The sequence below is a fragment of the Syzygium oleosum genome, unplaced genomic scaffold, assembly GCF_021117445.2.
Source record: "Syzygium oleosum isolate NSW1041296 unplaced genomic scaffold, Sole_v2.1 Sole_v2.10, whole genome shotgun sequence".
Lineage (NCBI taxonomy): Eukaryota > Viridiplantae > Streptophyta > Magnoliopsida > Myrtales > Myrtaceae > Syzygium > Syzygium oleosum.
The window spans coordinates 6195476-6217929 of NW_026607494.1; the positions used below are offsets into that span (position 1 = coordinate 6195476).

At 41.6% G+C, this 22454-nt stretch overlaps 2 protein-coding genes across 2 annotated transcripts; one reads left to right on the plus strand and one right to left on the minus strand.

The window, feature by feature from the left end:
* Positions 1–3295: 3295 nt before the first annotated feature.
* LOC115694659 (auxin-responsive protein IAA11) lies at positions 3296–8423 on the plus strand. The gene is made up of 4 exons (XM_030621749.2): positions 3296–3705; positions 5817–6148; positions 6438–6573; positions 7980–8423. Exons 1-4 carry the CDS (start codon positions 3326–3328, stop codon positions 8074–8076), a joined length of 945 nt encoding a protein of 314 aa, XP_030477609.1. The 5' UTR covers positions 3296–3325; the 3' UTR covers positions 8077–8423.
* An 898-nt stretch (positions 8424–9321) lies between these two features.
* On the minus strand, positions 9322–12904 carry LOC115694656 (MDIS1-interacting receptor like kinase 1). The gene is made up of 2 exons (XM_030621745.2): positions 10096–12904; positions 9322–9901 (listed from the first exon to the last, which is right to left on the minus strand). The coding sequence occupies exons 1-2, from the start codon at positions 12752–12754 to the stop codon at positions 9492–9494; spliced, it is 3069 nt and encodes a 1022-aa protein (XP_030477605.2). The 5' UTR covers positions 12755–12904; the 3' UTR covers positions 9322–9491.
* Positions 12905–22454: the final 9550 nt, after the last annotated feature.

The window sequence follows — 22454 nt, forward strand, 5'->3', positions numbered from 1 at the left end:
AAGAGTCTTGTTAACGAGCGTTCCTCCGTGACTTACAAATAGCCCCTTTTCCCACCATACGAAAAAAGACCTTCATGTCTTTCCTAACGGCGACCGACGAATTCGGGCTTTAGATTTTCACATACGGGCAGGGTGCACGGAAGAACCGAGTTAGGTCAAGATAGCAACGCTTTTACGATTAATAAATATATATCTTGTTCTTCACGATCAGGGAGTTACTCATGTAACCTGCTGGTTCTTACACATCAGCACTTTGTTCTGACAGGGGAACCTTAGTAAAGCGCAAAAAGGACCACGTAACGAAAAGTCACGGCATTAATTGTAGATTACGTATGGGACAATGTCGTGACAACTATCGCCGTGCAAAACGTTTTATTATAAGATGCGTATATGATCAAACGGTTCAGGTGGAATTGACAAGGTCGTCGGGTCGCCGGTCGCCGGCGTGTGGAATGGTGAGAAAATGGAGGGCCCGCCTTGTCGGATTGTAGGTGGAATCACGTTTGAAGTGATGGCTGCCTGTTGGTCCCCCATCATCGTCCTCCTCTTCCTCCTCCTGTTTTCCCAACTTTCTTTTCCCTGTGTCCCTGTTTCGGCATCTTTCTAGATGCTCCACTTCATCACGACAAATCATCACAAATTGGAGCTTCCCCCAAGGTTTCATGATTTTGTCTTTTCCATTCCTTTTTTTGTTTTTAAATTTTTGTAGACCGTAATTCCATTCACCAAATGAAAAAAACATCCCCAAAGGATGAAAGCGAGGTCGAAAAATGTGAGGCTAATTCCCTGCTAGTAGTTTATTGGGTTTTGTTTTCCAACCATCAGTAGTTTATGTTAGGGTTAATAATGCTATAAAAAACCCTAAACTGATACATTCATATCACATATACATTAAATTAATTTTTGTGTCATAAAAACTCTTAAACTGGTATATTCATGTCACATTTATCTAAAATTGGTGTTCTGATGCCACATTTACTCCAAACTAATTTTTTATCACGAAAAATCCCGAATCGGTAAATCTATGCCACTGGTTTACCCATGCCATATTAACCTCCAAAAAAATCCCAAATTTACCACAATTTTTTAGTACCAGCGGCACAGATGTATCGATTTGGTCTAAATATGACATAAATGTACCAGTTTGGAAGTTTTTGTGATACAAAAATTAGTTTGGAATATATGTGGCAAGGGTATACCCATTTAGAATGTTTTGAATATATGTAGCACGAGTGTACCGATTTATAAATTTTTATGGTATTAGCCCTTCATGTTAAGCTCAATTTCAGCAATCGATTATCATTAGGATTCTCTTATCCAACACCCGTTCAAGAGAATGTCGAATAACAGATATCCCCCGATTCATCAAGAAAAAAAGGTGTCTCGTATAACCGTGAAGTTAATGTCACATAAGTTGTGCAAGTCGTTCACTCTCCTCGATGAGCAAGTCCGCTCCAATCTCAATAAAACGAGTCGAAAATCCGACTCGAATCACCGTTACGTGCGCCTTTTTTTACTTTCCTTCCTTTCGATATTAATAGTTATCCATTTAATTCAATCCAAACGCTTTCAAACTTTTTTAATATTTAAAAAAAAAAAATGCCGCACGTGTGGATGCTTAAGCATCGTTTTAGGAACATGCAGCTACTATTTTCGTCCTCGAAATTTAAAATACGTCTCGAGTAAGCCCCCCGGGAATACCCGTCAATAAAATAATGGTTCCTTTTTTGAAGGGGAGATGGAAGTTGGCCTTGAAACCCCACCTGAGCCTGAAGAGTCCATGAGGAAGGAAAGGAAGAAGGAGAAAGCCAAATCGATTGGTGGCGCACTGAGGAGACAAGGAGGCCCCACTCTCCCTCCTCTCCCCCTCCCGCCAAGACATCAAGCCCATCAACAATCTCTCCTCCCAACCCAATCCCACCCTCTCTTTACCTAACTTCCCTCCTCTTTTCCCCCTCCCCCATTATTACCAATTACCATATGCTCTCTCTACTTCATCAATTGGAGCATCTCTCTCTCTCTTTCTTTCTTCCTTCTATTATTTTCATTCAATATAAATCTCACTCCCTATGCTCTTTGGGGATTTTTTTTTCTCCTTATCCTAAACCAAATTTTACACCCTACTAGAGGTTCGACACGTAACTCTTCCACATGTGATTTTTGTTCGGGATTCTTTGGAAACCAGACGGTGTGCCCGTAATCATTATGCGCGTGGCGTTTTGGGTCCGTATTTGCGAATACTTACCTAGAAGTTATTAATAGATACGTTCGAAATAACTTTTTGTAAGTCGCGCTGCTTATCAATTCGAACAATTTCAATGATGGATGTACTCGATTGTAAACGGATCACGTGGGATGGTTGCAACACCACACACGGAACCTGGAGGAACATTGGGTCGCCCGCTATCGGACTGCCGTGCATTGGGGCAGCAACCTTGACCTAACGAATAAGTCTTCCTAAATCGAGTCTATTCGACAGCATATGACTTGATTGAATCTAAAGTAAGCTCTCTTATCGGACTCGTGGGATTCGAAACTCGAACCATGCGAATGGGAAATCATTTCGAAGTGAGATTTTTATCCCACTTTGGTGGAAACGTACATCTAACATAAAAACCACGAATCGATGGAGCAACATTAGAGCTCCCAACTTTTTGGCAATTTTGCTTCGACGGGACAGCATTAGCGGTCTCCTCTCCCTTAACATTAATGATCGCATCACTTTCTTTTTCTCCTTTTCGCTCTCTTATCGAATGATCACTTTACTCCGAAAAAATAGTATTTAAAAAATAATTTCCTGTATACTTTTCGTATGTAACATTCAATACCTCGCTATAAAAATTTTAAGAATCGAACTATTTTTAAGATATAATCGCCCGAGATTTTTCTATGTAATTTATCGGAAGAGCTATTTTTACATAACACAAAAAAAGAAAAGAATAGTAACGAGGGCTTATTCACAAATTCGAAAATGGCTATCGGGAACGAAATGATTTCTTGTTCTTTTGGAAACCCCTCTTTTTTTTTCATCAGACAAAAAAAAAAATTGTGACGAAATTCAAAAATAAAAAATAAAAAAGAAAGCAAAAGAAGGAAAGAATTCTCCAAGTGCGTTTTCATCGCCCGTCGTCTCTCTCTCTCTCTCTCTCTCTCTGTCAGCTGCTTCTTCTTCTTCTTCTTCTTGTACTCCTCTCCTTCTTCCTCACTCATAGCTTTGCCTTCAAATCCACTTCTCTCTCCTCTCTCTCTCTCTCTCTAAAAACCTTCTGCTCCACCTCTCTACAGGCCTCTCTCTCTCTCTCTCCATCCTTCGCCGTCGGACGGAATGCAGGGAGAGAGCGCGGGCGGGGCGGCGTCGCCGGCGGAGTTGACCGCGTCGAAGCGGGGCGGCGGCTCCTCCTCGCCGCCCTACGTCGCTTCGTCGTCGGAGGGCTCCTCGGCCCCGGACGAGCTGGCCCTCGGCCTGACCCTCGGGGTCGGCGACTCCCGCCCCCTCAAGCCCCCGCGCGCCGGCCCCGTCATCCTGACCGCCAAGGACTTGCCTTCTTTCGTCCCCGCTTCCTCCTCCTCCTCCTCCGCCTCGCCGCCGCCGCCGCCGCCGGCGTCGTCGTCGTCTTCTTGTTCGTCCACGCTCAGCCGAGCCGAGGGCGGCGGCGCGGGGACCAAGAGGGGTGCCGATTCCGTGGCTGCCCCCACTGCTTCCAGGTACTTCCCGTGCTGCTCTCGACGCATGTAGTGCTCGGAGTTTTGGAATTTTGGACTTGGTCTGTATGGATTCTCGCAGTATACTTGTCGATCGTTTCCGGTTGTTGTGCGTTTCGTGGAGCTGATGGTTGTATGTTATGGTTTTGGCATGTTATATTTGATCTTCGATGAGATGAATCTTGGTGGGTTGTGATTTCGCATTTCTTTTTCGTTTTTCTTGTGGCAACCCTGCATATTTTCTGTCATATGAGCGAGGGAGTAGCCGAACCTCAAGGCCAGTTGGTCAAAAATCATGATTGATTATACTGCGTTCAGGTAGCGAGTTCATCTGTTCGAGAGTTCTAGCGAAGGGACCTCACTTCGCAGGTCTCTTGTCCCGGTAATTGCCCGATTGTTGTGGGACGGGCAACTGTCACGATCTTGTGAAATCAGTGGAGTGCTCCTTGGACACCAGTTGTCATAGGGAATTGGTTTTCCTTGTCTGATTTCGATAGGCTCCTCGTGAGGGAAAGAAAGAAGTTTTTGTTGCAGGTGGTGGGCCGTTGGTACTTCATCATTCGTGTCTCTATGCTTGGTTTAAAGAAGTTGGAAGATCAGTCCACGTGGAAATATTTCTTTAGCACCCTGGACATACCCTCAAAATGAAAGATCGTAGCTGTTTAGGCCTTGTCTGTAGCAGTTACAGCTTTGGTTGCTGGAAAGGCCAGATCAAAGGGTGTATGATATTTGTTCATTTCCTTTGGCAACTTTAGAGATAACTAAGGAGATAGCAGAAAATGGAAATTAATGTAATGGAAAGCTTAGTCGAATAAGTGAAGTATAATATTTTCCACAGAAGGCACTGGCCTGGGAAGAAAGCTTATCATGGTGGGGCCCCGAAGAAAGGAAAAGGGCTGGCACTTACACCAGATCTGCTTTTGACGGGAAGGTTTCTTGAGAATGTACTCCCCGTGGCAGTTGGTATCAGAGCAGGATATCTTAAACCCCTCTTGGTAGAGTCCCTAGGTGGACAGAATAGTACTACTTAGTGACTAGGAGTGGAGAGCCCGTTGCGCGTTGTTTTTGTTTGACCGGCCTATCTTCTTTCTATAAGCAAGCTCCCTTCGGCTGGACGGCTCTTGGTTCTTGAGCATGTTGGGAGATTAAAAGCAGAAATAACCCATAAGAGCTGTAGACAAGTGAGATAGGCACGAAAGGGGGGCATTCAGGGGATGTTCAAGGAAAGAAAAGAAAAGGGAACTATTTTTGGGTAACTTAAGTTGCAAGGAAAGAGGAGAGATGAAAGCACATTTCCACTCTTTTCCTTCCTTGTCTTCTTCTGTATTTTTGTTGTGAAATTCGGAAAGGAAATGACGAAGAAAGGCCGGAACCACTAGTATTGAGTTTGAAAACCAGTACTCTGCTCATAGAATCAGCATATCTTCCCTTCTGCTTCTTCTGAGAGTGAAATATGAGCTTAGTTATGAGGGATTTTGTCTAGGATCTAGTTTTTCTTTTGTTCCTTTCACTTTGCCGCAGAGTGGCCAAGTAGAGGACTAAACTAGCTCTTAAATTAAATTTTCTTTCTTTACTTCAATTCCCAAAATTGAAACTAAGAAATGCAATAGGAAGTAGCTCATTCATTTGTGAGAATCAAATTCTTGACCAGGGAAAATGGTGATGTATTACTGGCCTTAATAACTACAGGGACATCTTATCTTGGTCTTCGTCATGTTTTCATCGCTGCATTTTAGTTGCAATAGCTGATGACTATCGGAGACCATGAAATGTTTTTTGAACATATTTGAAGTGGCGATCTGATCCAGCAATTGAACTAGTGTGTTTGAGTGGTTCATGCAAGCTTCCTTTCCTTTTTGTTCTACTTGTTTTTCCTGAAAAGTTTTTCGCCCTTGCCAATAGGGTGGAGTCCATAAAATCGCCGCATAGGTTACCTTACTTGGCCTTGTATGAATGTTGAGAGTTTGATGAATGGATGGTCTTTGCATTTTTCATTTACACTAGAGAGATTTCGTCTTGCATATGTAGTTGACCGTTCTATTGGAGTTTGATATTGTGCGCAGTTCTAACACTTATTGATGTATATTTCCTGCTGTTACACAATTCTTGAGCAGTCAGGTAGTGGGATGGCCTCCCATAAAAACTCACAGAATAAACATCTTGGTTAACACTGCAAAATCTACTTCAACTGGAGAGTTTGACCCCATAATTGAGAAAAATGATAGCAAGCTTGCTGCATTAGAGAAGATCAATAATGCCAGGAACGACAAAAACGGTAACTCCATGAAGGTTTCGTGCCCCAAAACTTCTCTCTTTGTAAAGGTCAATATGGATGGGGATGCAATTGGAAGGAAGGTAGATCTAAATGCACATCAATGCTATGAGAGCTTAGCAGAGACATTGGAGGATATGTTTGATTATCCCACTACAAAAGTCAACGCAACACGTAAGTTTTTCTTCTGTTGCTTGCTGATCTTTCATTAGGACGTTATGAATTCTAATTGTAAGTGATTATTTTTTTATGGTCATCTTCCTATTGAAACTATTTTGAAGTATCAATACTTTCCCTGTGATCCATTGTGCCTCGATCGGGTCTCAACAATAGCTAATATAATGAGTTCAATTGGAGTTTGGGGTTATAGACCCTTGAAGATCCTCGATCAGAACTACATGGACTTGGTATTGGTATATGGTTTGCAACCCGTGTAAATGTGGTGTCTTTGGATTATATATAGGATCAAATAGGTTGATGCATCACGGATCAGTAGGAGCAACAAGAGCCTCAAAATTGCTGGATGGTTCATCTGGATACGTTCTTACTTATGAGGACAAAGACGGAGATTGGATGCTTATTGGAGATCTTCCTTGGAGGTATGTAGCATGGTGGTACTTTCTTTTTGATTGTTTATATTGTGTGTTACTTTATACAAGTCCTGCACCAATTCACATTTAAGCATGTGGCATTTTTCATTTTTAAGCTTTGAAGCCCAAGTGGATATATTCAATCTCTCTTGTTGAGACCATGCCACATCAGGAACATTGCCAGAAGTGCTTTATGAACAAATTAAGTTGATTGAACTTGGAGAAAGATTTCTTGAAAAATAATAATGCGTTCCTTTTCCAATTCACTATATTACACATTGGTGAAGCATTCCTTACCAATAATTCTTCTTTTCGATTCCTGCTCGATTTTTTATCTTGTGCAGATACTATAATCTTATTTTGTTGGCACTGTGCATAAGTTCTGTTTCGCATCTTTATTTTCATTCTACCCCGGCATATGTTGGTGCGAGTAATTTTTGTTTCTCATGCAAGGGAGCTTAAGCCTTCATACGAGTCAATGGGCTAAATCCTAGGAAAGAAAAGTAGTCGGGAATTATTTATCATCTTACTCAGATTCTGCATATTACATCAAGTGCCCAGATTGGTCGACGGTAAAAGAAGTGGATAATGATAAGCACAACTTGCATTTCTATACTCTTTTGCGGCAAATTGCAAGTCGCAGCGTGTTAAGATTTGTATCAATAACAGTTCTTTGACCATGAAAGTTGTGGCCTAACCAAATAAGTGGTTTGTTGGAGCCAATTCTGTAAATGTAGTCTTTAAATCATTACCCTTATCACATCATTATGAGTACTTTTACAAAGCACAATTGAGAAAGAACTAGTTGGTTTGAATTATTAGTACTTTGGCCAAGCACTATTGAGGATTGGCTGATTGCTGCCAGATAAATGCAAGAAAAGAATGAGAGTTGTATAACCCATAAATATGTTCCTGGCTCCAGTATTTGTACAGTACTTGCCTGGAATTTACTTGCTATCCTGCAGATTATGCATATCTTAGATTTTTACCAGTAGTTCTGATGCTGTCAGTGGTTTTTGTTGCCAATTTGATGGTGATAACAGCTGCTTCCACCTAGAAAGGGATTCGTGGTGGATAAATGTCGATTGATCCTACAAAGTTCTAGCAAAAGTAGTGACAAATCAACCTCAGGATTAGCTTCTGTTTTCCACATCACCTCATAGATTAAGAGAAGAAGTGAACCATTATTTTAATACCTTTATGGCTTTTCTTCTGGGATATTTGGGATTGTGAGGATAAAAGTGGCTAGTGCATGATATTTGAAGAGCACCAACTAAGCGATGTAGTGACAGAAGGATTCAGGAACAAGGGAAAAATGCTCGACAAATTGATGTCTATGTATATGTTCTCGGTTAAGTTTTCTTTATGCATGCGATCCTTTCTATCTGATTCTGGAATTATACTTTTTATATCAGGATGTTCCTGAATTCTGTGAAGAGGCTTCGAATTATGAAGACTTCTGAGGCTAATGGACTTGGTACTGAATTATACAGTCAATTTTCCGAGACTTGATCATGTACATGGTTTTGTATGATCATGATATTTAAAACATTGTTGAGGATGAGTGCTGACCTAAAGCTGGGTAGCTCTGAAGCTATCCAGGTCCCTGTAGAGCATGGTTGCGAACTTTTGAGTGAACGTGTGAATAGCTTGCCCATATCCATACAGTTGAATTAATGAAAGACTGGACAAATGGAGCATTTTGAAAATCATGGTTGCTCCTCTTGGTGTCCCTTTTCTGTATTTGTTGATGTGACACTGCCTTTTCCCAACTTTTGTCACTGTTGTTGTCCGTCGTACGGTTAAATCAAAACCATGGAATGTCCTATATATGTTGTATATACATATACTTCCCGTAACTTCTTTCTTGTTGGTGCTCCTTCCGGTTCGAGAGAGAGAGAGAGAGAGATGGACCCTATCCTTTTTCGTGGCTTGTTTATTGCTTCTCCATATTCTCTGCGAAGAAATGAGATTTCATATTAAGAGTCTTTCTGATCAAGCCCACTTGAATTACTAACAAAGTAGCCTTGTGATTATTCATATCAAATTGGAATTATGGATGACATGAGATTTGGCATGTAAAAGGCCAGTAGTCTAGTATTCAGGTTGAAAACTGATGAACATGCACCTGGATTTTTAGCAGAAGTTTCTAGCATTAATTATATAATGAAGATGCTCTCTCCCCTCTTCCAACAGTTAGATTGTACCTTCAAACAGATCGAAGTCAATCAATGATCAGTAAAGTAACCAAGAGAAGAACCCTATTAACTTGTTAGAGCATCATACTTGTGCTAACTTAAATCACAGGACTATCGATTATCCTTGTTTTCATCGTCCTGTCTTATATATACTAACTGCTAAGGCTTCTAGGGCACTCGATTTACTAGTCATTGTTGACCCTGTGGAACACGGATCAAAACAACTCTCTGATGTTACAAAAGAGGCGGCAAAAAATACCCTTCATAACCCATGAAGTCGTCAATGCATTGACCTAAAAGAAAAGTTATTGCACGGTTTATAGACTATATGGACGAACAAAACAAGATCAATGTCCAGATGAACTTGGTCTACATGATTTATATGTCATGCAATGTTTTTTCCTCAGAGATTTAAGAATGTGTTCTTTTTCTAATGCTAATACCAATCAGAACCTGCATATCCTTTACTTTTCGGGTGAATGTTACCAATAAAACAAAATAAGAAGAAAAATTGAAGCTCTAAAAATATACTGCTGAAATGATTCTGGACACGGACATATACCGCAAATGAGGTTTTACTTGCAAAAAAGGTACCTAGATCATATACCGGCGATCTCTACAGATATCAGAACCAGTAGCTACAAGCATTCAATTAAGAAATTCTACATACAGAGAAGAATTGAAGAAGCTATTAGCCAGAAGGAACTCAAATACTCAGAACTCTAGTCCCTAGAGAAGGCCATTTACAGGTGACGTGCTGAAAACCGGCTTGTCTTTGCCAGCGTCATACATTGTGGCGCCATTGCTACTGCTCTTTCTCCGAGGCTTGGCCTCTCCGAGCATCGTTAGGACATCCCTCATGGAGGGCCTATCTCTCGGCAGCTTTGCAGTACAGAGGACCGCTACTCTGAGCACCAAAAGCATCTCTTCCTGCACATGCTTGCAGTTTCCTACGTTGGGGTCTAGAGCCTCTTCCAGGGCTCTGTTGTCCCTGACTTTCCTCCGTATCCACTCGACAATGTCAATGGATTCTCCGAACTCGGGATCTAGAGGCCTTTTGCCTGTGATGAGCTCCAAAAGTACGACACCGAAGCTGTATATGTCTATCTTTTCGTCAACCTTCATGGTGTATCCGTACTCTGTCAGGGAATATCAAAACATTGCATCCTTGTTAGCTAGAGGAAAGGTCACGAGCTTATGTAATACTCTCATCACCTTTTAGCATTGATTAGTAGCTTTTTTGCTAGGGTAATATGATTATTAGCTGGGACACTGGCAAGATCTGATAGTTGTTCAATTCGATGGAAAATTAAGAGAGTGATAATCAACTTACCAGGCGCAATGTATCCATAGGACCCTGCCACTACCGATACTGTTTCGTTCTTCCGGAGCATCATTTTTGCCAACCCAAAATCGGCAATTCTGGCTTCTAGGTTCGCAGTGAGCAAAATATTGGTCGACTTGATATCTCGATGAATGATCGGGGGATGGCAATCATGGTGCAGATAAGCCAGCCCTTGGGCGATGCCAAGCGCTATATTGTACCGTGAGACCCAATCCACGAGTAGATTCCCTGCTTGTTTCCCGTGTAATGCTTCTCCAAGATTTCCATTTTGCATGAACTCATACATGATCATCATATTGGTCTTGTTGTGAAGAAACCCGAGCAAACGTACTATGTTCCGGTGCCGTAATCTCCCAAGGAGTTTCACTTCCCCCACTAGATCATCGTCGCTTGCTGCTTCAATATCTGTTCCCGATCTCCAGAGCTTTTTAACGGCCACAACAGTGTTAGACCTCGATATCTCGGCTTTGTAAACTGTTCCAGTGGCTCCGGCCCCAATGATGTTCGATTCCTTAAGGCTAGCTAGGATATCGGTGCTCGTGAACCTGAGCCTTTGGAATGCCATTAGTCGCCATGGCCACTCTCCGCTCTCCACCTCAAGCCTTTCCTCGAAGCAACTTCCTTTTGACAAGTACCACCTTCGATAGAGAGTTCTCATGCCGAAAAGAGCTATGAAAATCGCCATAGCTGTTGATATACCGACAATCCATCCGGCAATGATGTGCTTTGTGTGCGAGCTCCTTCGAAACGAAGTCAATGCCAAACTTCCTGAGCAAGGAGGGAGTACCCCACCGCATAGACCGGCATTTCCCACAAGATCTTCGGGATTTATGGTCCTCAACACGCCATTTGCCGGAATAGGACCTTCTAACTGGTTGTAGGAAACATTCAACACTTCCAAGGCGGGCGACATCCCGAAATTCTTGGGTATTCCGCCGGTCAAAGAGTTGTTTGATAGATCTAAAACAGCCAAAGTGGGCATCATGGCAATGGCGTTTGGGATCTCTCCAGTTAACCGATTGTTCCTCAGGTTCAACTTGACCAACCTTTCGCAGGAAGCGATGCTTGATGGGATGGTGCCAGATAACTGGTTTGAAGAGAGATCCAGCTCCGAAAGCGAAGGGCAATCTTGGAACTGGTCCGGGATTTCTCCCTCGAAATTATTGCGCGAGGCCATGAAGCTTTGGAGATTGGGGAGGGAGAGAATTGTGGAGGGTAAGGAAGATTGGAAATTGTTCATGGAGAGATCAATGAAAGAAAGCGATGTTGAAGAGGCGATGTCATTAGGTACTTGACCTGTGAGACTGTTATTTGCCAGCTCCAACCTTTGAAGCTTCTGTAACTTTCCAAATCCTCCTGGAATTGTACCTGATAGAAGATTATTCTGCATTCGAACCCGAACTAGGGAGGCGCAACTTGAAAGGCTAACCGGGATCTGACCCGAGAGGGCATTGTTGAAGAGGATGAGTTTGGTGAGATTCCCTCCGCTGCACAAGTTTGCAGGCATCTCGCCGGAGAAAGAGTTGGATGAGATGTCCAGCCATTGCAAGGGTGAGTTCTTGCCAAGATCACTTGGCAATGGACCAGACAGAGAATTGTTCCAGAGCTCAAGAACCTTCAATTTTGTCAACCCACCTATCCCCGGGGGTACCAGCCCAGACAAGTTGTTGCACATGAGGTTCAAGAGCTCTAAGTTCTTCAGTTGAGCAACTTCAGCTGGAACTTCTCCCGATAACAGGTTGAACGAGAGATCAAGCAATTGCAATAATGCAATGCTTCCTATTGCCGGCGGGATACTACCTTCAAAATTGTTGTTGTACAAGAACATAGTTTCTAGCTGCTTGAGCTGCCCCAACGCGGCAGGAATCTGACCACCAAGATTCCCGACTGCCAAATCGAGATACCTTAAATTCGTGAGATTTCCGAACTCAGCTGGGATTCCACCAGTGAATTCGTTGTACCCAAGAATTATGCTCTCCAGAGAAGTGAGTTGGCCGAGCTCTCCTGGAATCTGGCCAGTGAGATTGTTCCCAGATAGGCCGAGAAACTTCAGCTTCTGCAGGTTTTTGAAAGACTTCGGTATAGACCCTTGAAAGAAGTTCCCTCTGAGGTCTAAGATCTGCAATGCGCTCACATTGCCCAGATCCTCGGGAATCAATCCCGAGAAGTTGTTGCTCGAGGCATTGAGCATTGTCAATCCAGCTATTCTCCCGAAACCAGCCGGAAAGCTAGTGATGAAAAAATTCTGGCTGACATCAATGATCTTCAGTGACGAAAGATTCGTCACAGACTCCGGGAACAAAGAGAAGCTATTGCTAGAAATGTTAAGGAGTGAAAGACTCTGCAGTCTCTGTATGTCATCCGAGATGTTCCCGCTCATATTCATCCGTGAAAGATCAAGTCCTTCCACAGCTCCATTTGAGTTGCAGTGGACACCAGTCCACTTACAGTGAGCTGCACTGTTGCCAACCGAATTGTTGGGCAATTCCCAATCTCGAAGACTGTTTAACGAATCGATGAGGCCAGCTTTTATCGACAACAAGGTCGCCGCTTCATCGGTGGAGGCAGAAGCCAAAGAAGAGAAGAGAATGCAGCAGCGGCAGCAGAAGAAGAAGAGCAGCGGCAGAAACCGAGCCTGTATCTGCATTTTTTTTCTTCTCTTTTGCTGTTCACTGCAATTTCTCGAATCTTTCAGTGCTTATTCAATTTCCACCATAATGGTTTAGTGTTTTGGTGAAGTAGCTAGTGAAGCAGGACTGAGAAGTGGAAGTGGGAGGACTGGGAGTGATCAGCGAGTGTTTTGAAGCTTAGTTCGGAAGAGAAGACGTTGCTTAAAGCATATGGCGTTGGTATGTCGGTATCAAGAATGTGAGGAACAGATAATGATGATTGATTAGTTTTAATACAGAGAGAAAGAGAGAGAGGGAGCTCGTGAGGTCTTGGGTTGTGCAAACAGGCTGTTCATGTGCAAATAATGGACTGAGGAAGATTTTTGGACTTATTTGAAGCTACCCCGACATTAAACAAGGGTTGAGAATGTGTTTTTCTTACCACTGAATGCTCTGTCCTTTTCAACCACCACCTTCTTCTTCTTCTTCTTCTTCTTCTTCTTCTTCTTCTGTCATGGTAATTAGTCAACTCATTGAAATGGCAATAAAGAAATCCCATGTTCTACCCTTGTCTTTTGCCATTTCGTGGTTGTTTTTCCAAGTTAAATAGACAAAATAGCAATATAAAAATATCAAAAGGAAGTGCTAGTGTTTGTCATATCAATAATGTCAGATAAATAGACGAACTTACCATGTTTTTTCTGCTGAGACGAAATTCAATGTATTTTCACTTAATATAGACCAAGTGATTGAAGAGATATAAATTAGCTACTTAAGTTAGCTCTTAGAGAACTTGATTGCATAAAATAAAAATTAGAGAACCAAATAATCACATAAACAACCAAAATTTTAAAGGACTAAGAGCGGAGTTTAACCGAAAAACAATATTAGTGACCGATATGCTCTTGGGTTTTCAGATGAATTTTGTTAGCATCTTTTTTCGTTGTTGTAATTAGGTGGTAATAATACTTCATTCGTCAACTTTCTCACATTAAACTTATTCATCTCTTTGATCCAATGAAAAGCAGATCATCCACATAAAGTACGGAGGATTTACAAGAATTACTTAGAATGTATCGAGTAGGTATCGGTGTAAATTTTGTAACAAAACTGCTTAGTGTCTTGGGTGTCCTTTCCAATATACGGCAAATAATAGAAAATAGCGTTTTCTGAGTGCTCTCATTCTCAAGCAAAAGAAGCTACTTCATAGACTGCAACATTGAACAGAAGATTGTTCTTATGTTCCTTTCAGACACCATAAAAATGTGTGTAAACTGGGAATTCCAAGCGGAGCTGCATGACCAAATGATTGAAGGTTTGTTACTATTGTTTAATGTCAAAGGGTAACTTCTAAGTATGACAAGGATTCATTCAGGAATCATTGGACACAGATCTAAACATTCCCATTAAAATAATTGGAGGGGCTTTGATTTTAATTAGTTTTTAACCAGAGTAAAAGCAAATGGATCCTCATCTTCAAGTGTCAATAATTCCACCGAAAAGAAGAAGACTCTCAGTCACTGATTGGAAGACCTCACGTTGTGCTGAGATTATTTTAATTGGCGCAGATCAGAGCCACAACCTTTTAAATTACAGTTAAATTAGCTCCAAAAAATAAATAGAAATAAAAGGGTGACTTTTGTTTGATTATCATATTATAGTTGTCTAGCAAAGGATGGGAATCTATCCATGTTACACGGGCAAAACCTACAACAGGAGAAAAACCTACTTCTATAATTTCCACTTTGTCTTTTTCATGCGTCTGACTGTGATTAAGCCTCCTTTTAAAATATTAATTAATTAGTTTTAGACGAACGCCGTCTAGCAACATATGTGATTACACATGAGGAACGAAAATTTAGAAAATGAGACATTAAATGGCAAGGTTTAAAAGGTAGGGGTGGGGGGGTGAACTCTAACAAATACAAGTTTTTTCAGATTGATTAATTTAGTGTGCATCTAGTAAGTATAGTGTTTATTATTAGCTGGAGCGAGGCACTGACCTCGGCAATGCTAGTTCAACATAAACTTGCAGCTATATGACACCTAGAGCGATAGGAACTGAGCTAATCTCAGGTCTGTTCTTCAAGTAGAAGGCAGCAGAAAACAAGAAAGTGAGCTTCCAATTTCTCTTTTTGCTGAAAAAATAACTAAATACATATAAAAAATAAAGAAAGAGAGGAAAGAAATGGAGAAAGTGATGCCCACCCACTAACATCCTTCTTCTCCAAGGTTAGTTCTGAGAAAGTGGGTGACAAAAGAAACATCTTTTTCTTTTTTTCTTTTTTTTTTGTTTTTTAAAAAAGGATTGAGATTCACATGCACACATGTGGGTTAGTGCAGTTACAATTAAATATGTGAAATAATTTTTTTTTGGGTTGAAGGGTGCGATGTGCAATGGAGTGGATGGGGGCCATGTGAAGCCACAGCTTGATCAACATTTCTGCAATTCCTATTATTGGAGAGAGACTCTTTCATCTGACATTCACTATAGATATTAATTTTTCTTCCCTTCCTTTTCCTGTTAATTACAGTTTATGATTGTATTTGTAAATCAAGAATAATGGGGGGGGGAGGGGAAAGAAGAGTTGGCTATGAACATCGAACCCCTTGTGATGTGCTTCCACACATGGCTTTATGCCCACAACTAGGTCTTTTAGTACTCGAGACAGCCTTTCATGATCGTAGGGAAAAAAGGGTATTTTGTACTTTGGACGGATGTTCATGTTCTCACCACATCAGAGAGAGAGAGAGAGAGAGAGAGAGAGAGGACGCACATGCAAAGGAAGGAACTAACTCGCTTCATATTACACCAGTAGGATTGATCAGATATGAGCAACAAGGGCCTTCTTGTCCTTCATGTGGTTGGAAACCTTCGTCTGTAAAACTCTACATCTGCATTGGCTAATCTCTTCTTGTATAGTAAGTCTGCATCATATAGATACTACACTTGAGTTGGGGTCGCTACAAGAGATTTCTCAATACGTTACATTTTTTGCTAAATGCCACTCGAAGTTTTTCTGTATGGTATTGTGATTTATAACCCAATATATACTTAACTTTAAACATTATTAAATATTCTTCCAGTGGAGCAATCCGGAGGCCTGCATAAGTTGAATCTCTACTATACTAACTTTATCGAGACAAAGACGGTTCCTGGTTTGACATGGCGAAGAATTTGGGAAACTAAATCTGAAAAATTGGAACAATGTAACCCTTTTTCTCCAAAGTATCAACAAATTATTGTCTCTAGGATTCAAACCCTACCGAGTTCAGTTGCCTTTCACATAGAATCAAGTGAGGGCTGGGACAAAGCAAGAGGGCCTAGATACCATTTCATGTTTATGATAGAAAAGGTTGGTCCAACATCTGGAAACGAGAATGACACCATCATGGGGACATATTCCTTAATTAACTTCGTATCTCTTGAATTTCAACTATGTGGGAGTTGCTGTCTTAAAACCTTTTCTGAGTAAAAACCCTCCAACTTCCCCAACTTCTCTGAAGAATACGGAAGAGAGTTTTAAGGGGTGACCGATTTCTGGACTGCTGCAAACCCAACTCTAAGGCACGGGTATATAGATATCTTAATGAGCCCAAGGCCAAGTTTACAGGACATTAGGAAACTGGCTGATCTGCTACGATCCTCCCCAATTCCGCAAACCGGAAGATAATCATATACTCGATTTGCTTGATCTTAGATCCACCTAAATGTTCCCATCGAAAGGCAGATTACTAGCACTCCGTGCATAAAAATATTGGAAAATTTCAATTTGGTACCCAAAGTGAGGTCATTTTCTCAAAAAGGGGTCCAAAGTGAACAAAGTGTCAAATAAGAGTTTGAAATGCCCAATTAGTCTCAAATAGGGGCCCGAAGTGCCCAATTAGTCTTAAGTAAGGGCCTGAGTTCACCGGCCGGTCAAATGCTCACCGGCCGGCAAGCACGTCACTGTTCCGATGAGGGCAATTTCGTCTTTTACTCTTTTTTTTTTTTTCTCTTTTCCGTTTCCTTTTCCTTTTCTTCTTTTTCTTCTTCTTCTTTTTTTCTCTTTTCCCTCCGCCGCCCGGCTATGGCGCTGCAGAGGTGGCCGGCCTCAGCGGAGGTGCCCTCGCCGGCGTCGGACGAGGGCCGCCGACGTGTGTGAGGTCGGGCGAGGGTCGCCCGACGCCGGCGAGGGAAACCAGTGGTCGACCCTCGCCGGCGTCGGGCGAAGGTTGCCCTCGCCTGGGCTAGGTGGGTGAGGGTCGCCCTCGCCCGCCCAGCCCAGGCGAGGGCGGCCTCCGCTTGAGGCCGGCCACCTCCGCCGGCCATAGCCGGGGCCGGCGGGGGGAAAAGAGCAAAGAAAGAAGAAGAAAAGGAAAAGGAAAGGAGAAAAAAAGAGAGAGTAAAGACGAAATTGCTCTCGCCGGAATGTGACGTGTTGCTCGCCGTGAGCATTTGACGGCCGGCGACCGTGCCTTTATTTGAGACTAATTAGGCACTTCGATCCCTTATTTGAGACTGGGGAAAATTCCAAAAAAGGACCCAAAGTGGACCTATTTTCTCAAATAAGTACCCAGAGTGGACTTTGTTTCAAAGAAGGACCTGAAGTGGATCCATTGTCTCAAATAAGGACCCGAAGTGGACTTTGTTTCAAATAAGTACCTGAAGTGGCTAAATCAATCTCAAATAAGGACCTCAATTCCCGGCTGGTGAAATGTTTGCCGGCAGACATTTTCTGGCAAGGGGCAATTTTGTCCCAAATTTGTAATTAGCTAAAAAAATAGGAAAATTCCCGAATGGATTAAGTTTAGGTTATTCCTCTAAATGTTTACGTTTTCTTCTTCTTCTCCCACGCTGCTCCTTAACCAAATCGCCATTTTGGTCCTCGCCAATACTCGATCGATTCTCATCGCTTCTCGCGAGCATTAGTCTATTGTTCGCCGTCGTCTCTTCTTTCCAAGGTTTCGTTGTCCACAAGCTTCAAGTTCGTCGCCGTTCGAGTGCACCGCTTGGGCGACCATGGCGGCGAGGGTTGTCTCTTTAGGAGGCACTTCCGTCGATCGCTATTATCGGCGGCCAGTAATCTATGATCGCATTTTAGTCACATTTTGCTGTCGATTTCATTGCGGATGCTTGCTTTAATCAAACGGTGTGCGTTTTTGTTGTTGAAAATCTTCAATGCTTGAGAGCGTGGTTGGGAGGGATTTTCTGCCTCGTATTCTGGTAAATTTGACTTCCGTTAGCAATACAAAGATTGCTAGTTCTTGGAGCTTGAGAAGGGTGAATTCTTTCTTGGAAGTGTTATGAATGCTTGTTGTTACCAAGTAATGATATTGCTGAGAGAAACGAGATTTGCAATTGATTCGTGATATTCTAGTTGAAATCAAAACTCTAGGTATCGTGTGGTGATCGGTGAGAATTCAACAAGTATTGGCTGATTTCTTGTTAATATGGTGAGACCTGCTCCATCTCCAGAGGGTTGGGTGGAGATTCACGTTCATCCAAGTCTCGGCAGCATTTGGAGGAATAACTCTTGTGCACAACCAATTCGAGTATTCCTTTTATAGGTTTCCATCTGTTTCAAGTATGTTACGTGATAATGCATTGTCCTAATCTGAGATAGTTCCCTGATGCGGCTTTCTTTCCAAAATTTCGTCCCGTTAACTCTAAAGTGCTTGACTCTTGAGGGTTAATTGCCCCGTATTTTTGGTAAATGACTAGACTTAGCTTGTCTACCACATGGTTCCGTTAGCATGTTGCACAATATTTTACTTCTCATCACTCATCGGGGTTCTCTATTTTTATGAATTCAGGGCTTATGTGATGCAAGACGATGTATTGATAACAACGCTAACGTGAGAGACTCCATACCGTGGACACAATTCCCGAGACTCCATACCAGTATCCGAGAAGAAAAGAAAGAGCAAAAATGGCAATAAGGGAAATGGGACTGCAAGATACCATATGGACACAAGAATTGGAGGTTGGGGGACCAAGGGACTAATAAGTGATGGTCAAAAGAGAAGAGTTAACATTTTCCTGGAAATTGTTACCCGCTTTGAGGCTTCTCTTCCTCGACAAACCGACCGTGGACTTAACAAGTGCAACATCCTATCGGTCATGAGCGAAAGCTTGGACCAAAGAGATGAAATCGAAGAACTAGAATCGCATCAATTCATCAGCCCACTGTTCAAGTCTTCCAACTTTCATTGGGTGCCTTAGATTGGTTGTAGTAGGATGGGTTGTGAACACTGCATATGATCAGTGGGAGGTTGTTTTGTAAACTCATTTGTTGTCCTCTCTTTCTTGTAGCGTTGTGCGCACATATTAAAGTTGTGAACTCGTATGTTGGTGTCTCTTTTGTAATGGAAATAATGTAGTTCAATTCAAGTGTTCAATGATGATGCTTTTTGGTACTGCAAGCTATCTTTGGTTTCATTTATATCGGCTATTATTGTATTTTGTCGTGTACAGAGCTCAAGCTTTGACAGAGCCCATTGATGTTCTATATTTTTTCTTTGGCCTATAATACGGGGCATTTTAACTTGGTGTGTTGCTGGACTGTTGTCCTCATTGCTTTTTGCAAGTCATTTTTTTGATGTTGCTGTTCTATATTTTCTTGTTGGACTGATGAGCTCATTTAAACTTGTTGTTAGTACGCCTGTACTACAATGAAGTCTTGGGACATTCCATATCAAACTAAATAGCATTAGATAAACCTGAATTGATTCACATTATATGATGGCAAAGAGTAACATCCCAACACAGTTTACCTATACATAATTTAACTTTAAGATGCTTCCAAAACAAATTCATTCATATCAACTAATAGTGAAACAAAAGGAGTTTGAGTTGTTCGTCTTGTTGCTTTGCATATCTCAAAAAAGTTGCTCGTCTTCGACCACTTTCATATTGAGGTCCTCATATCCTCCTCTTTACCTACAGTTAAATCACAAAATAAATCATTAGTCAAATCAAAGTCAATTACAAGTAAAAATAGTTTTATAACAAAGTCAAGCACAAATGAATACTTACATCTTCTCACTTCCCATAGATGATATTGAGCTTGAAATGTTGCTGAAAATTGACACAAGAAATTCAATCATCTTAGGTTAGGATGTTGGACCTGAGGGAGTGTTTTCTACCACATCCTGTGAGCATGAGGCAACTATAAAAGCTGATGGGGCTGATGCTGCTATTGCTGATGTTACTAGTGGGTTCTTACAATGATACCTGTTATGGCCTAACCCACCACATTTTCCACAAGTGATTGTGGTATTTTGTCTCTTCAACTTTGTTCCCACGGGCTCTTGCACAACTTTCTTCTTTCTTGTCTTCAATTTTTATCAGTTGTTTCATTCACTGATTTTGTTCTTTGTTTCTTCTTTTGCCAACTTGCTTGGGCACATCTGGTGGGAGTAATGGCTCTCTAACAGGCCACGTGTCCTTAGAATCTACAACATGCACAACATGACTATAAAGCTGCATGAATGTTTCCTTACTGAAACTTGTGTGAATCCATTTTTCAGGCTCTTCCCTCGTGTATATAAGAGCCGCCACAGCATGACAGCAAGGAATTCCGCTGATGTCCCATCTTCTACAGCTACAAGATCTATGTCTAATATTAACAACTCGCTTGTCTCCATATGGCCCACTCAATTCAAATTCATCCTCTTCATTCCAAGTGGGAATCCATGATGCTGAAAACTGTTTTTGAAGATCTAATATCTTCTAGATATTAGGACAGATCACACCAGTGTACTTGGTCATCCCATCCCTTTGCTTATGAATCCTTTCCATGAGCTGCACTCTTATAGTTTCAAGCATTGTGATGATAGGCCTGTCCCTAGCGTCAATGATGCTTTTCTTCTTCTTCCCACACTATGACTAATGAAAGAAAACTAGTCACACTGGTGACTACGTACCATACTTTTATTGGATACCGTTTGTCACAAAAACAATTGTGCATCATGGACCGGAAATGTTTTCAATGCTAGTTAAGTGGTAATATACATTCGGACTCATGTGGGCACAAAAGTGCTACTGCTATGGTGATGGATTGTATCCCAAGTACGGTCAATTACCCCAATGGTTATGTTTATTAGGCCTCCAATGTAAGAGCATCATCAAAAAACAACATCTTTTATTGCTATGCAGAGTGATTTTATCATTGGTATGATCAATGTACTATAGCTCAAAACCAACATTTAGATTTCAGGAATGCTACGTGCTCTGGCCGTAAATGACAAAATATACACTAAAAAAACAAACAAAAAAGCATTAAAAATTGCAAAAAGGGACCACCACCACCAGCACATAGGACCATGACGGCAGCATATCCAATTAAAAATACACAGTAAACGCAGCTCATATGCATTCATTCGAACAAAAGGAGACATTCACTCATAAATCCGTCAAAACAAACAAAAACAACACATAAACAAACTCTCTCCTACCATCGCTGTCATCGCTGCCATCCGTATGATATTCCACCACATGCCTACACCTTGTTGCCATGTTGCGTCAACGAGCCACAATCGCTTTCTATTGGACGAACGAAGGATCGGCTGCACCAATTTGAACGAAATTGACCTCGGTTAAACGTGAGTGCATAACGAAATAAATGGCAAAACTGGGAAAAGATGATGGAGAATCGGGCTTTGTACACGAGCTTTGTCTACATTTTGTTGGTTTAACGTGAGTAAATTCTAAGAAGATGGGAAAACTGACCTCGATTGAACGTAAGGTGGGCCTCGACCGTTCACGAACAGAGAAAAACGAGTAGAGAATATGGGTCTCCACGAACAAAGGATGAAGCGCTTGGGGTTTCTTGGTGTTTTTCAATTGGCGCCTCCACGAACAGAAAATTTGGATCTCAAACATCGTAGTGAATGGGTACCGAGGAACAGGGAAGAACGTAGAAGAACCGGGTTTTTTTGTTTGTTTTTTAGGATTTGTTAATCTTTTCCCATATTTTTTTGGACAAAATTGCCCAAACTCCGGTAGTAAAAATGTCACCCAGCTCACGGCCGGCGAATATTTGGCCGACCGAGAGCTCAGTCCTTATTTGAGATTGATTTAGCCAATTCGCTGGTCCTTATTGAGACAATGGTTCCACGGTCCTTATTTGAAACAAAGTCCACTCTGGGTACTTATTTGAGAAAATAGGTCCACTTTGGGTCCTTTTTGGAATTTTCAGCTTTGAGGAGCGATTAGGCGGCATTGGCCCTTATTTGACACTTTGTCCACTTTGGACCCCTTTTTGAGAAAATAACCCCACTTTGGGTATCAAATTGAAATTTTCCCTAAAAATATGGAACGTTATTCTGCAGTGGTAATTCTTTAAAATCGTCGATACATTTCAAAACCCTGTTGGTAAATTAGATTTTGATCAATAACTTATTTAACATATAACATTTGAGTAAGTTATTAACCATTTTTCGAAAGTATTGAAAATCATTATAATGTGTTAGTAAGTTATCAACCCTTTGTGGGAGTATCAACAACTGTTTGATTATTTTAAATTACCAACTATTATAGTGAATCACGAATATTTACTTGCTAGCATGGTTGGATCAAGGGGCACTAGAGGTGAGCAAAAGGAATCGCCCATATTGGACCGGATCGGTCGATTTTGCACGGTTCCTGGGAGCACCAATATGGTTTTATAAAATTAGAACCAATGAATTTTGGTTTGGTTCCCAGCTTCAAGTGTGGAACCACCCACTCGAATCATCCAAACTGGACTGTTTTTT